This window comes from Bos taurus, chromosome 14 (genome assembly GCF_002263795.3).
Source record: "Bos taurus isolate L1 Dominette 01449 registration number 42190680 breed Hereford chromosome 14, ARS-UCD2.0, whole genome shotgun sequence".
Lineage (NCBI taxonomy): Eukaryota > Metazoa > Chordata > Mammalia > Artiodactyla > Bovidae > Bos > Bos taurus.
Window position 1 is genome coordinate 51629629 of NC_037341.1, and position 13852 is coordinate 51643480.

Genomic DNA, 13852 nt, shown 5'->3' on the forward strand with positions numbered 1-13852 from the left:
TTTCAGAATTTTCCACAGTTTATTGTGATCCACAGTCAAAGGCTTTGGCATACTCAATAAAGCAAAAATATAACCTAGTTTAGCACATAAATAGTACTTGTTTATAGTAAACATTGATCACTAAATTATGTTATTTGTCTGTTCTGTCTTGTAAATTAATCTGACGTTTGTTTCTAGCTGAGAAAGTTGTGAGAAACTCATCTGTCTCATAATTTGCTTAGAGAGGTATTCAAATGATCTGTTCCATATAAAAAGAACAACTAGAAACTTTCCTGTCAGTGCAGTGGTATTTTAATAATCTGTTTCTCCTCTCTCTATCCACCTCTTTTTAGGCTGACTGGAAGCTTTGTGCCAGACCTGATAGTAAGCATGAGTAGCCAAATGTGGCTGCACCTTCAAACAGATGAAAGTGTCGGATCTGTTGGCTTCAAGGTTAACTACAAAGGTAATGATAAATTGTTACTGTGGGAAATATGTTACCTTAATAACACCAGAGAATACTTTTAAATTAAAGTTTAATTGCATCTATAAAAGTTTCCCAGCATACAAGCAAGAGTATATTTCAATGTAACACTTTACTTTTTAAATTAATTACAAATGTTGATTTCACTTTTCTTTAAGAAAAATTGTCTTTCCTTTCAAATGAGGATATTTTACATACTTCATCTCTCCTTTAAGTCCGCTATACCACTATACAGTGCCTAGGCTTTAGTCACTCTGGACTCCTCAGCTTTCCAAAAATATGCAATGTGATTTTATAAACTTTATACAAATTGCCTGGCAAAAATCTACTAATTACTTAAACACATAGCAAAGGACTTAATTCTTTATTTTTATTTTGTAATGCATCTGTGGGGTATCTCCTCACCGCTGCCCCTTCTGACCTTGAACGTGGAATAGCTACTCTAGGCTCTCCTGCGCCTGCGCAGCCACCACTCCTTGGAGGTGGGGTTGCTCCTCCCGGCCGCAGTCTCTGGCCTCGGGCGTGGGGTAGGTCCTCTCAGCTTCCGCCCGTGGCCTCCGACGTAGGGTAGCTCTTTTTGGCCGCCGCCACTAACCTCCGACACGGGGTAGTTCCTCTCGGCCGTTCCTGCGCCGTCACAGCCTGGCACTCTCGGCCAATGCCCCTTACTTTGAACGTGGGGTAACTCCTCTTGGCCGCCTCCCCTCGGGCATGGGGTCCTCCCGGCTTCTGTCCCTGACCTCCGACATGGGGTAGCTCCTCTCGGCCCCACTAAGTGTGCCGGTCGCAGCCGCCCGCTAATTGCTAATATCTTCTGAGAGCAAAGAACAATCATTAAAAGATGCTTACTCCTTGGAAGAAAAGTTATGACCACCCTAGATAGCATATTGAAAAGCAGAGACATTACTTTGCCAACAAAGGTCCGTCTAGTCAAGGCTATGATTTTTCCAGTGGTCATGTATGGATGTGAGAGCTGGACTGTGAAGAAAGCTGAGCACCGAAGAATTGATGCTTTTGAACTGTGGTGTTGGAGAAGATTCTTGAGAGTCCCTTGGACTGCAAGGAGATCCAACCAGTCCATTCTGAAGGAGATCAGCCCTGGGATTTCTTTGGAAGGAATGATGCTGAAGCTGAAACTCCAGTACTTTGGCCACCTCATTCAAAGAGTTGACTCATTGGAAAAGACTCTGATGCTGGGAGGGATTGGGGGCAGGAGGAGAAGGGGACGACAGAGGATGAGATGGCTGGATGGCATCACTGACTCGATGGACGTGAGGCTGAGTGAACTCTGGGAGTTGGTGATGGACAGAGAGGCCTGGCGTGCTGCGATTCATGGAGTCACAAAGAGTTGAACACGACTGAGTGGCTGAACTGAACTGAGTGCATCTGTGAATCTCTCAGATTATATGCATGGTATTAGTGTTCAGATTATTAACTTCTATATAAATTATGAACCGCAGATGTTTTAAATTGCAACTACTCATCCCAATATTGATAGTTTTGCAGATTAATGTTAAATTATATGTGTATAACACAATCTTTTGTTTCAGTTCCATTTATAAGAGATAGATGCAGACACTGAAATCACAAATATCTCTGACACATGATTAACCATTTTAAAGTCAAATAGAGACAATTGATGTGCAGGTATACACCCAATGTACATATCAAAAATGCAGTTTTGAAATTCTGGTGGAAAACATATGTATGTTATTAAGTTTAATTAAAATCTATGCTTTAAAAGATGAAAATGTAGAACAGAACATCAGAATATATAGCTACCTGAATTTATTTTTTTTTTATTTTAAAAAGTATTATTCTCTATTTTATCAGTTCAACAGTGGATTATAAAGTAGACAGAATTCTTTTACTTGCATAATAATAATTTTTAACCAGAGTTTATTTTTTCAAAGATTGGCTTTTCATGCCCTTCTATCTGGACACAGGGAAATGAATGCATGGTGTTGTCAGGAAGAACAGGACACATGCATTCTGTGTTTTTAACTTGAGACTAAATTTGGTGCTACATTAATTTGAATAGTTCAGGAAATCTGTATAAATGTCAGTTTTAAAAAATAAAAAGGTTAGCCTGATTATAATTTTAAATATATTCTTACTCCATTTAAAATCCACATCTGTCCCCAGAAAATAAAACAAGTTACAAAGGTTAAAGTATGGTCAGCTTCTGTTGCAAGTATCTATGCCTTGATTGTTTTATTTTTTTTTATTTTTCCCCTGTAAATTATATTCCTCTTTGTTGTATTATTTTCTTCACCCTATGAAAGTTAGCTGTTAGAAAGTCTAGAATCATTCAAGCTGTGTTAATCATTAATGACACTGTTTCAGTAAAGAATACAGTTTTTAAAGTTCACAAACAGTTTTGAGCAGCAGGAGAGTGCTATCGATATTTCAACAGTCTCCACTGCAGTTCAGGAGCTGGAAGTACATTGTGAAGTAGCACAATTAAGCATTATTTTTTTTGTTTTCTGCTCAGTTTTTAACAAAATTTGAAAATATATGTACTGCTTAAGGATCTGCTATGTGCCACCTACTGAATGAGCTGTTGAATATAGAAAGAACAACTAAAACTTATCTGGCAGTGCAGTGGTTAAGACGCTATGTTCCCGCTGCAGGTGGCAAGGGTTGATTCCCTAGTTGGGGAACTAAGATAAGATCCCTCCCACATGCCATGAGGTGATGCCAAAAAAAAAAAAAGTAAATAAGAAAGAAAGAATAAAGAATAGCCAGATATTTTCTCTCTTAGCAAGAGCATAATATAGTGACAGAAAAAAAATATATCCAACTATCCCTATGCTAACATCCACCAAGATGAGATATTTGAAACAAACCCAGACAATTCTTAACGAATAATGTCCTTACTCTTCTCCCACCCTTCAGCCTGGTCTCTTCCAGTCTAACATCCATACTGCTAATGGTGATCTCCCAGCAACAGAGAGGTTATCGATCATATTACCCTCCAGCTTAAAACGTTTCCAAACATTCCAGAACCTCCATAGTGCTTATCTTACAGATTTTTGTTTTCTCTCTACACTTAAGTTTTATAAAATGATCTTTGAACCCAGCAAGTTGTTTCATACTTCTCCTTACACTCAGTAAATTCTGTCTGGATCTATATTCAGTTCTAAACGCAACATCACATCACTCATCCTTTAAGACAAAGTTCAAATATTTTTCTGTGAAGCCTTCCTTAACTCCACACATTACAAAAGAACATCTTCCCTGTTTAGCCTCTCAGTCTTGTCCACCTCCTTTCAACTCCATGGACTTAGCCCACCAGGCTCCTCTGCCCATGGGAATTCTCCAGGTGAGAATACTGGAATGGGTTGCCATGCCTTCCACAAAAATGCATCATGTTCATCTTTAAATTTCCATTAGCAAGCCCCTGCTATATCCTCATAGGTAATTAATGACCATTTGTTCAATAAAGCTGAACAAATGAGTTGACCCTAAATATGATAGGTAAGGTACATCCTCAAAAGTTTAGTTTTTTTACTGTGAAAATCATGTTTTTACATCTCCCATAGTTTAAAACCTGAGCTCAAAGTTGAAGCAGGATTCATGTTGAGAAGTTTCAAATTTTGATATGCATATAAGTTTAGCAACTTTGCCTACTAAAAATAATTTTCATAATTACCATGTTCTCAGTTAGGTAGTAGGTTGGTTCTAAATGGAACACTGCTTAAAAACAAAACAAAGCAAAACAAAAACTTTCTCTATTTGATCTAAAGACATCTTTTTTTTTAATTTTATTTTATTTTTAAACTTTACAATATTATATTAGTTTTGCCAAATGTAGAAATGAATCTGCCACAGGTATACCTGTGTTCCCCATCCTGAACCCCCCTCCCTCCTCCCTCCCCATACCCTCCCTCTGGGTCGTCCCAGTGCACCAGCCCCAAGCATCCAGTATCCTGCATCGAACCTGGACTGGCAACTCGTTTCATACATGATATTATACATGTTTCAATGCCATTCTCCCAAATCTCCCCACCCTCTCCCTCTCCCACAGAATCCATAAGACTGATCTATACATCAGTGTCTCTTTTGCTGTCTCATACACAGGGTTATTGTTACCATCTTTCTAAATTCCGTATATATGCGTTAGTATACTGTATTGGTGTTTTTCTTTTTTTTAAATCACCTATAGATTTTTCATGAGATAACATTAAGGTAGATCTCCTATAAACTAAGCATGCATTTTCTTGTGTATTTTGTCTTTGTAAGAGAGAACATAGCTATAAGACTACTTGGTCGTTTTTACTCAATGTTAAATATTTAGGAAATTTAATTTTTTTTTTTTCTGTGACTGTAAGCCTCTTCGTATCTTTTCCTGGATTAATGTTGGTCATTTATATCTTGTTAGAAATTTTTCTAGGATATAGATAATAGTTTTCAAAAATATTAACAGTTCATACATAGTTTATTAGAAAAAAACTTTTTCTAAAAAAATAAAGAATAGAAAAGATATATTATCCAAATATTTATCAGTTCAGTTCATTTGCTCAGTCATGTCTGACTCCTTGAGACCCCATGTGGTGTTAACTAATTGTACAAAGAGTAAATTTTTCTCTCTTTGGCAGCATCTGCTTTTTTGCTTGCCCAGCAATCCTCCCACTTTCTTCTATCAGCTCAGCTATTTTAGGCTTTGATGACCCTTATCTGTTCTAGTTCTGTATGGGTCTGTAGGCTTGGGCTGAACTAATCAGAATTCCTTTTGATACAGTTATCAGTCTAGGATCTGGGGCAATTGATATAGATTCCAGGTGGAAGAAAATCGCTTTTCCGAGATTATATACTCTTAAGGATCATTTAACTTGGTGCCTACTGATGTCCAACTTTCGTTACTAGAAGAACCAGTAGATTAAAAGAATGAAAAACAGTACTGTAGGAGAAAATAGAAACTTCTAACTGCCTGAAGGGAATACTAGACCTTGGCTATTTAATTGTATAAGGTTATAAACTTTTCCTTGTTTAAGCCATGATGAGTTCAGTTTATGTCACTAATTAAGTCCTAATTAACACATTTGTGATCTCTTTGTTTAATTCTTTCAAGATAGAAAAAAACAATATTTACATTACAGTTCAATGCTTGTAGAATCAGATATATTTCTTTCTTTTTCTTTTCTGTATTTTCAAAAAAAAATTAAGGTGGAAAAACACCTTACTTGGATCCCAGGGAGAATGTATACGCATAGAAATGAACAGTTACAGTTGAGAAAGTAATATTTAATACATTCTTTGCTTTTATCAGGAAAGGAAACATGAAAATATTAGCGTTCTCTAATCGCCTTCTACTGACAGTGTACATTTGTAGTGAATAAAGGTCTTTGCTAGTATTAGGACATATGCCTTAATGCTATTATTTATGGATTAAGTTTTGGTTCCAGTTTTTTTTTTTTTAATTCTCAAATCATATCATGAGATTTATTGAGATGTTTAGAAAGTAGCTTTAATTCCTTATTATTTTTTTTTTTTTACTTCCGTGGTGGTCTAGTGGTTAGGACTCCATGCTTTTTTTTTTTTTTTTTTAATAAAGAGACACAGAGGTATAGAACAGTCTTTTGGAGTCTGTGGGACAGGGAGAGGGTGGGATGATTTGGGAGAATGACATTGAAACATGTATAATATCATATATGAAACGAATCGCCAATCCAGGTTCGGTGCATGATCTGGATGCTTGGGGCTGGTATGCTGGGACGACCCAGAGGGATGGTATGGGGAGGGAGGACGGAAGGGGGTTCAGGATGGGGAACACATGTATACCTGTGGTGGATTCATGTTGATGTATGGCGAAACCAATACAATATTGTAAAGTAATTCCTTGGTTCTTATATGATTAATTACGGCACTGAGACATAATTAGTTATCACTGAAATCATGCTATAGAATAATGGAAAATATGTAAAAATTTTTGATTATTTTATCTGCCTTAATATTTATGTTATAGTTCAGAAATTGGCATATATATATATATATATATATAGGCCTATAAAATATATATATATTCACTCTATCTCAAGTGAATTCAATTAAATTAGATCAAAGTCATCTAAAGAACATACTTAGATGATGATTGATAGTCTCTTAAAAATGCACTCTGGAAATAATGAAAATAATTATAATTGTATCAAAAATATTTTTAAAATTTTCTAGGAATTCAATTATTTTCATATACAAACATAATGTTAGCATGTTATGGAGATATATTTCAGTGTTTGTGGGATTAGATCGGAATCTAAGTTCGTTTGTGCAAATAACTGTTTTCCTCTAAGGTGTGCCATGTATATAGCTGATTCAGTATATGCTGAAAGGAAAGTGTCTCTGTCTTTAAAACAAGGAGCTTGGACTAAATATTTCCTTTGAATTCTAACACTCTTTTATTATATTTGATAAATTAAATGTTGATATGTTCATTGCATTGTCCAAGAATATTATACTCAATATTTATTCATTATAGTAAACTGATATACCTTCAATGGGACATTCTTTGTTTGAGTTCTCAGGAAAATTTCTGTCTTAGAAATTTTTTCTATCTGGTGGTGGCCTATTAACACAGAACTAGTGAGCCCCCTTGGGTTTTTTCGTTATTGTGTCTTTTGAGATATTTCTTCTCTTCATATAATTTTCATTTTCTTTATTGAAATATTGCCTGTAAAAGTGTTTCCCTTCCTTGGGAAAATTGCTAAATAGCATGCAGTATTTTGTGGGGGATTGTTATGATAACATTTCAGTCCATGCTCAGAATAAAGAGGGCTTTTTAGCATGATTCATGAAAACTTATAATAAAATTTATTATTTTTATTGTTACCTTTTATTAGCTTAAAGGACTTATTTTATTTTACATTCAGTACATCAAGTTTCTTTAGAAAACTACTGTTCCTAAAATATTCAGTTTGACTTTGTCACAGTCTGCAGTGAGGGTTAACCTTTTTGTATCTATAGCACCAGAATGAGAATGAGTAGCAGTAGAGTATTAAAAATCACGTCTTTTAAAATAACTGTTGACTTACCACTATGTACCAGGCATGGTGAAGGACAGGGTACATAGCAAAAAGTAAGATACTTAGTCACTGCTTTCAGACTAATGGAACGAAGACTGACACTTTAAAAATAGTGGTAAACATTAAAAAGTGATGAAAATGAAAAAGGCAATGTGCTTTTGGGAGACTATCCCAAGGCATCTAATGCAAACCTCAAGAAAAGCTTTCTTCAGGAGATAAACATGGACTGAGATATGAAGCTGAGTAAGAGTTACTGAGGCTAGAAGCTGGACAGCAAGACGAGTGTGTTTAGATGACAAGTTCATTTGAGTACTTGATAGAATTCCTGGGTGTATGGCCAAAATGGAGAGAGAGAAAGCTGTGGTGTGAGAGGTGGAAAGAGTGAGTCATACTTTGTTGCAAAACATACTGTGAAACTGAATCTGTGAGACTGAAAGATGTTCATTTTTTCCCATGGAAGAAAAAGATCATTCCACCCACTCCCAGGTAGATGGCTTTTGCAACTTTCCCCTGAGGACAGGGACTAGTATTTAGTTAAGTAATGGAATTATAGAACTTTGGAGCTGGAAGAGACTTGTGAGGTAGTTGAATCAATTATAATTATTGCATCTTGAGAAAATTGAGTACCATATAAAGATCAATTTTTTCTCACAGTCACTATTGGTACTGCCTTAGCCCAAAGTGGAATGATAAGCTGTTGCTTCTGTGAGTGAAGTGAAAGTTGCTCAGTCATGTCTGACTCCTTGTGACCCCATGGGCTATACAGTCCATGGAATTCTGCAGGCCAGAATATAGGAGTGGGTAGCTCTTCCCTTCTCCAGGGCATCTTCCTAACCCAGGGGTTGAACCCATATTGCAGGCAGATTCCTTACCAGATGAGCCACAAGGGAAGCCCAAGAATACTGGAGTGGGTAGTCTATCCCTTCTCCAGAAGATCTTCCCCATCAAACCAAGATCTCCTTGATTGCAGGCAGATTCTTTACCAACTGAGCAGATTCTTTACCAGCTGCACTATATTGCTTCACACTTTGTATTTCTCCATATATCCAAGATATGTGTGTGTGTGTGTGTGTGTATGTATATAATTCTTCAGTTACTCAGTCGTGCCTGACTTTTGTGACCCCATAGACTGCAACAAGCCAGGCTTCCTTATCCTTCACCATCTCCCAGCACTTGTTCAAACTCATGTCCATTGAGTCAGTGATGCCATCCAAACATCTCATCCTCTGTTGTCCCCATCTTCTCCTGCCTTCAGTCTTTCCCAGCATCAGGGTCTTTTCTAATGAGTTAGCTCTTAGCATCAAGGGGCCAATGTACTGGAACTTCAGCTTCAGCATCAGTCCTTCCAGTGACTATTCAGGACTGATTTCCTTTAGGATTGACTAGTTGGATCTCCTTTCAGTTCAAGGGATTCTCAAGAGTCTTCTCCAACACCACAGTTCAAAAGCATCAGTTCCTCAGCCCTTGGCTTTCTTTATGCTCCAACTCTCACATCCATATATGACTACTGGAAAAAACATAGCTTTGACTAAATGGACCTTTGTTGGCAAAGTAATGTCTCTGCTTTTAATATGCTGTTTTGGTTTGTCATAGCTTTTCTTCCAAGGAGCAAGTGTCTTTTAATTTCATGGCTGCAGTCACCATCTGCAGTGATTTTGGAGTCCAAGAAAAGAAAGTCTGTCACTGTTTCCATTGTTTCCCCATCTATTTGCCATGAAGTGATGGGACCAGAGGCCATGATCTCCATTTTTTTAATGTTGAGTTTTAAGCCAGCTTTTTCACTTTCCTCTTTCACTTTCATCAAGTGGCTCTTTTGTTCCTCTTCACTTTCTGCCATAAAGGTGATGCCTGTCGTCTGCATATTTGCAGTTACTGATATATCTCCCTGCCCATCTTGAGTCCAGCTGTGCTTCACCCAGCCCAGCATTTCACATGATGTACTCTGCATGTAAATTAAATCATCAGGGTGACTATATACAACCTTGATGTTCTACTTTCCCAATTTGGAACCAGTCTGTTGTTCTATGTCTATTCTAACTGTTGCTTCTTGACCTGAATACAGGTTTTGTGGGAGGCAGATAAGGTGGTTTAACATTCCCATGTCTTTAAGATTTTTCCACAGTTTCCTGTGATCCAGACAATCAAAGGCTTTAGTGTAGTCAATGAAGAAAAAGTAGATATTTTTCTGGAATTCTCTTGCTTTTTCTGTGATCCAGTGGATGTTGGCAATTTGATCTCTTGCTCCTCTGGCTTTTTAAAATCTAGCTTGAACATCCAGGAGTTCTTGGTTCATGTACTGTTGAAACTTAGTTGTAGAATTTTGAGCATTACTTTCCTAGCGTGTGAAATGAGTCCGATTGTGTGGTAGTTTGAACATTCGTTGGCACTGCCTTTCTTTGGGATTGGAATGAAAACTGACCTTTTCCAGTCCTGTGGCCACTGCTGAGTTTTCCAAATTTGCTGGCATATTGAGTGCAGCACTTTCACAGCATCATCTTTAGGATATGAAATTACTCAGCTAGAGTTCCATCACCTCCACTAACTTTGTTTGTAGTGGTGCTTCCTAAGGCCCACTTGACTTCAAGCTCTGGGGTGTCTGGCTGTAGGTGAGTGATCACATCATTGTGGTTATCTGGGTCTTTAAGATCTTTTTTGTGTAGTTCTTCTAGGTATTCTTGCCACCTTTTCTTAATATCTTCTGCTTTTGTTAGGTCCATACTGTTTCTGTCCTTTATTGTGACCATCTTTTCATGAAATCTTCCCTTGGTATCTCTAATTTTCTTGAAGAGATCTCTAAGTTTTTCCCTTTCTATTGTTTTACTCTATTTCTTTGCACTGTTCATATACATATATATATATATATACGTGTATATATATATATATATATATATGTGTGTGTGTGTCTGTGTGTGTGTATATGTATGTGTATACATATATATATATATATATATATATATATATATATATATGTAGTTGACTGATTGACAAACTCTTGTAGGCTGTACAAAGCCTCTGTCAGATAATCTATAGTCATCAAGATTTCTAATCAAAGTAATGTGTTTTTTCCCTCAATGCCAGTAATAATTTATTTTTATACATATTGTTCTGTGGTTATTAATTATATCCACCTTAACTAGGGAATATATTTCAAATCAAAGAGAAGTATCAATGGAAGTACAAGAATTATTGAAGACTAAAATGCTTTTCCTTATCTGTTATAAGAAGAAAGTAAAATGTGAGATATGTTTGGTATTTATATTTTCAGAATGTGATCATTAATGGCAGAGGAGAACAAAGTTACTCATATTATTAAGTAAGATCCCAATGCTCTATATGCTTATCTCAAGTGAGAAAGAAATCTTGATAGTTCTAATTCAGAATTTTGGAATAGTGCCAATCTGACAATGTGCAAAGAGGTACCTGTTTATTTAAATAAATTATTATCTGAATGTAATGCTATGTTATTTCTTGAACATAGTGGTAATCTTAACCATTCTCAAACTCATTAGCTCAAACAACAGTTATTTATTTTCACAAGTCTGTGCTAAGCATAGGCTGATGGTGGGCTGATCTAGGATGAATTTGAATTCATGCATCCTTCATTCTTCTGACACCAGTGCCCTAGACAATGACATAGGATAAAAGTGCAACCATACAGACATGTTTAAATATCTTCTTGCTTCTTGTCTGCTGAAATTCATTGGCCAAGTCAAGTCAATTTGCAGGACCAGAATTAAAGGTAGGACAATGGATTCTGTCCAAAAAGGTGGGAAAAGAGAGTAAATGTTTTTAAATAATCTAGTTTGCAAAAAGAATTCTAATATTAATAAAAAGCATTGATTGAATCATTGCTGAAAGTTTTGAATGTCTATCTTAATCTATCAAAGTGTATATACATATATAAGCACATATATATACACACACAGACCCACACATAGACATATATTTTCCTGTTTGATCACTAAGTTGTGTTAGACTTTTACAACCCCATGAACTGCAGCATACCAGGCCTCCCTGTCCTCTATTGTCTCCTTGAGTTTGCTCAAGTTCATGTCCATTCAGTTGGTAATGCTTTCTAATCATCTCATCCTCTACCACCGTCTTCTTTTGCCTTCAGTATTTCTGACCATCAGATTCTTTTCCAGTGAGTTGGCTCTTTGCATCAGGTGTCCAGAGTACTGGAGCTTCCACTTTAGCATCAGTCCTTCCAATGAATATTCAGGGTTGAATTCCTTTAGGATTGACTGGTTTGATCCCCTTGCTGTCTAAGGGACTCTCAAGAGTCTACTCTTGTGTGTATATATGTATGTATGTTTGCATGTTTATTCATATATGTATGTGTGTATATATATATATATATATATACACACACACACATGTATCTATACATATACAAACACATGTGTATTATACCTGTACTTTTGTCTGTACCTAGCCACCACCAACCAGGCCACTAACAAGTAGTACAGAGGTAACAGAGCCTACTGCTAGCATTGTCCCCAGGTAGCTCCTCAGAAGGAAGCTCAGCATAACAACAAAACAGGAAGACAATCCTGGGAAAGTTAGGAATATATATATGTATACATACATACATGGATACAGGGTTGACTCCTGTGGACAACATGGGTCTTGAACAGTACCAACCCATTATTCAAGGATTATTTTTTCAGTAATAAATACTACAATGCTACACAGTCTGTGGTAGGTGGAATCCATAGATATGAAGCTGCAGATCCAGAGGAACTATGTATATGGAGTAACTATCTATACAAAATGCCAGCCAAAAGTTACACTCAGATTTTTATACTGCATGGACGGTGAGTGCCCCTACCTCTCACATTATTAAGTGTCAACTATATAGCTTTTAACCTCAAGAAGAAGGAGGTTTAATGTGGAATAAAATCACAATGGTTGTTGCAGTGGTCTTAACAAGATGATATGGAACTGGACCAGAATGTAACTTCTGAAATGAAAAGGATGAAGTGGGAATTTCGAGGTAAGAGTTCTCTCTGAAAAAGAAAATAAGAAAACACCCCTTTAGTGATAGTAGGTAAAAGAAGATACAGCTAGAAAATATATAAAGAGATGGAGGTACTCACAGCAATCAAAAACCTGCAAAATATTTTTCGCAAGAAAATATATATCAATGCTATTGTGGATATTCCTTATTTTAAACATGATACATGTTTACAGAACTTAAAGAGCTCCCACAATATCTCAATTTCATGTCAACAAGATGGATCAGGGAAACAGAATAGAGAACCCAGAAATAAAGATAACTGATCTGTGCAAAGGTGCATAAGCAGTATAGTGGAACAAAGATAATCCTTTCAATAAATGGTGCTGGAACAACTGGACATCTACCTGAAAAAAAAAAAAAAAGAATCAGGGCACAGACTTTAAACCCTTAACATAAAGTAACTTAAAATGGGTTATTGACCTTAAGGTAAAATGCAAAACTATATCACTATTAGGAAATAATCTATATAACTTTGAGTATGGCACCAAAGGCATGAAAGAAGTAATATATAAGCTGGACTTCATTAAAATATAAAACTTCTTCTCTGCAAAAGACATAAAGAAAATGAGAATATGAGCTACAGAATGGTAGAAAACATTTTGCAAAAGACACACCTGATAAAGGACTAGTTTAAACAGACACACACACAAACAACTGTTAAAACTCACCAATAAGTAAATGAACAGCTCAGTTAAGAAATGAGTGACATGTACCAATAACTCACTAGAGAAGATATACAGATGGCATGTAAGCATATAGAAATATATTTAACATCATAAGGCTTTAAGGGAGTACAAATTATAATGATGAGATATCACTATACACTTATTAGAATGGCCAAAATCAAAAACACTGACAAAACCAAATGTTTATGTGGATGTGGAACAACTGGAACTCTCATTCACTGCTGATGGAAATGCAGTGTAATACAACCACTTTTTAAGATAGTCACAGTTTCTTACAAAACTAAATGTATTTTTAAATATATGATTCAGCAGTCACACTTTTTTAATATTTATCTACCCAAATGAAATGAAAATCACATAAATACTGCATATGTATATTTATTGTCCTTTTGTTCATGATTATCAGAACTTGCAGCACCCAAGATGTTCTTCAGTAGGTGAATGGATAAATAAACTATGATACATCCAGACAGTGGAGTACTATCTAGCCCTGAAAGAAAATGTGCTGTTAAGCAGTACAAAGACATAGAGGAAGCTTAATGTGTATTACTAAATTAAGGAAGCTGAAAATCCAATACTTTGGCCACCTCATGCAAAGAATTGACTCACTGGAAAAGACCCTGATATTGGGAGGGATTGAGGGCAGGAGGAGAAGGGGATG

The 13852-nt window shown here is 36.3% G+C and overlaps 1 protein-coding gene across 1 annotated transcript in view; it reads left to right on the top strand.

Annotated features, from left to right (window-relative positions):
* CSMD3 (CUB and Sushi multiple domains 3) overlaps positions 1–13852 on the top strand; it is a 1470240-nt gene that overhangs the window by 824078 nt on the left and 632310 nt on the right. Inside the window, exon 13 of the mRNA NM_001424929.1 lies at positions 333–445. Within this exon, the coding sequence (NP_001411858.1) occupies positions 333–445 (113 nt within the window). The remainder of the gene's footprint in view (positions 1–332; positions 446–13852) is intronic.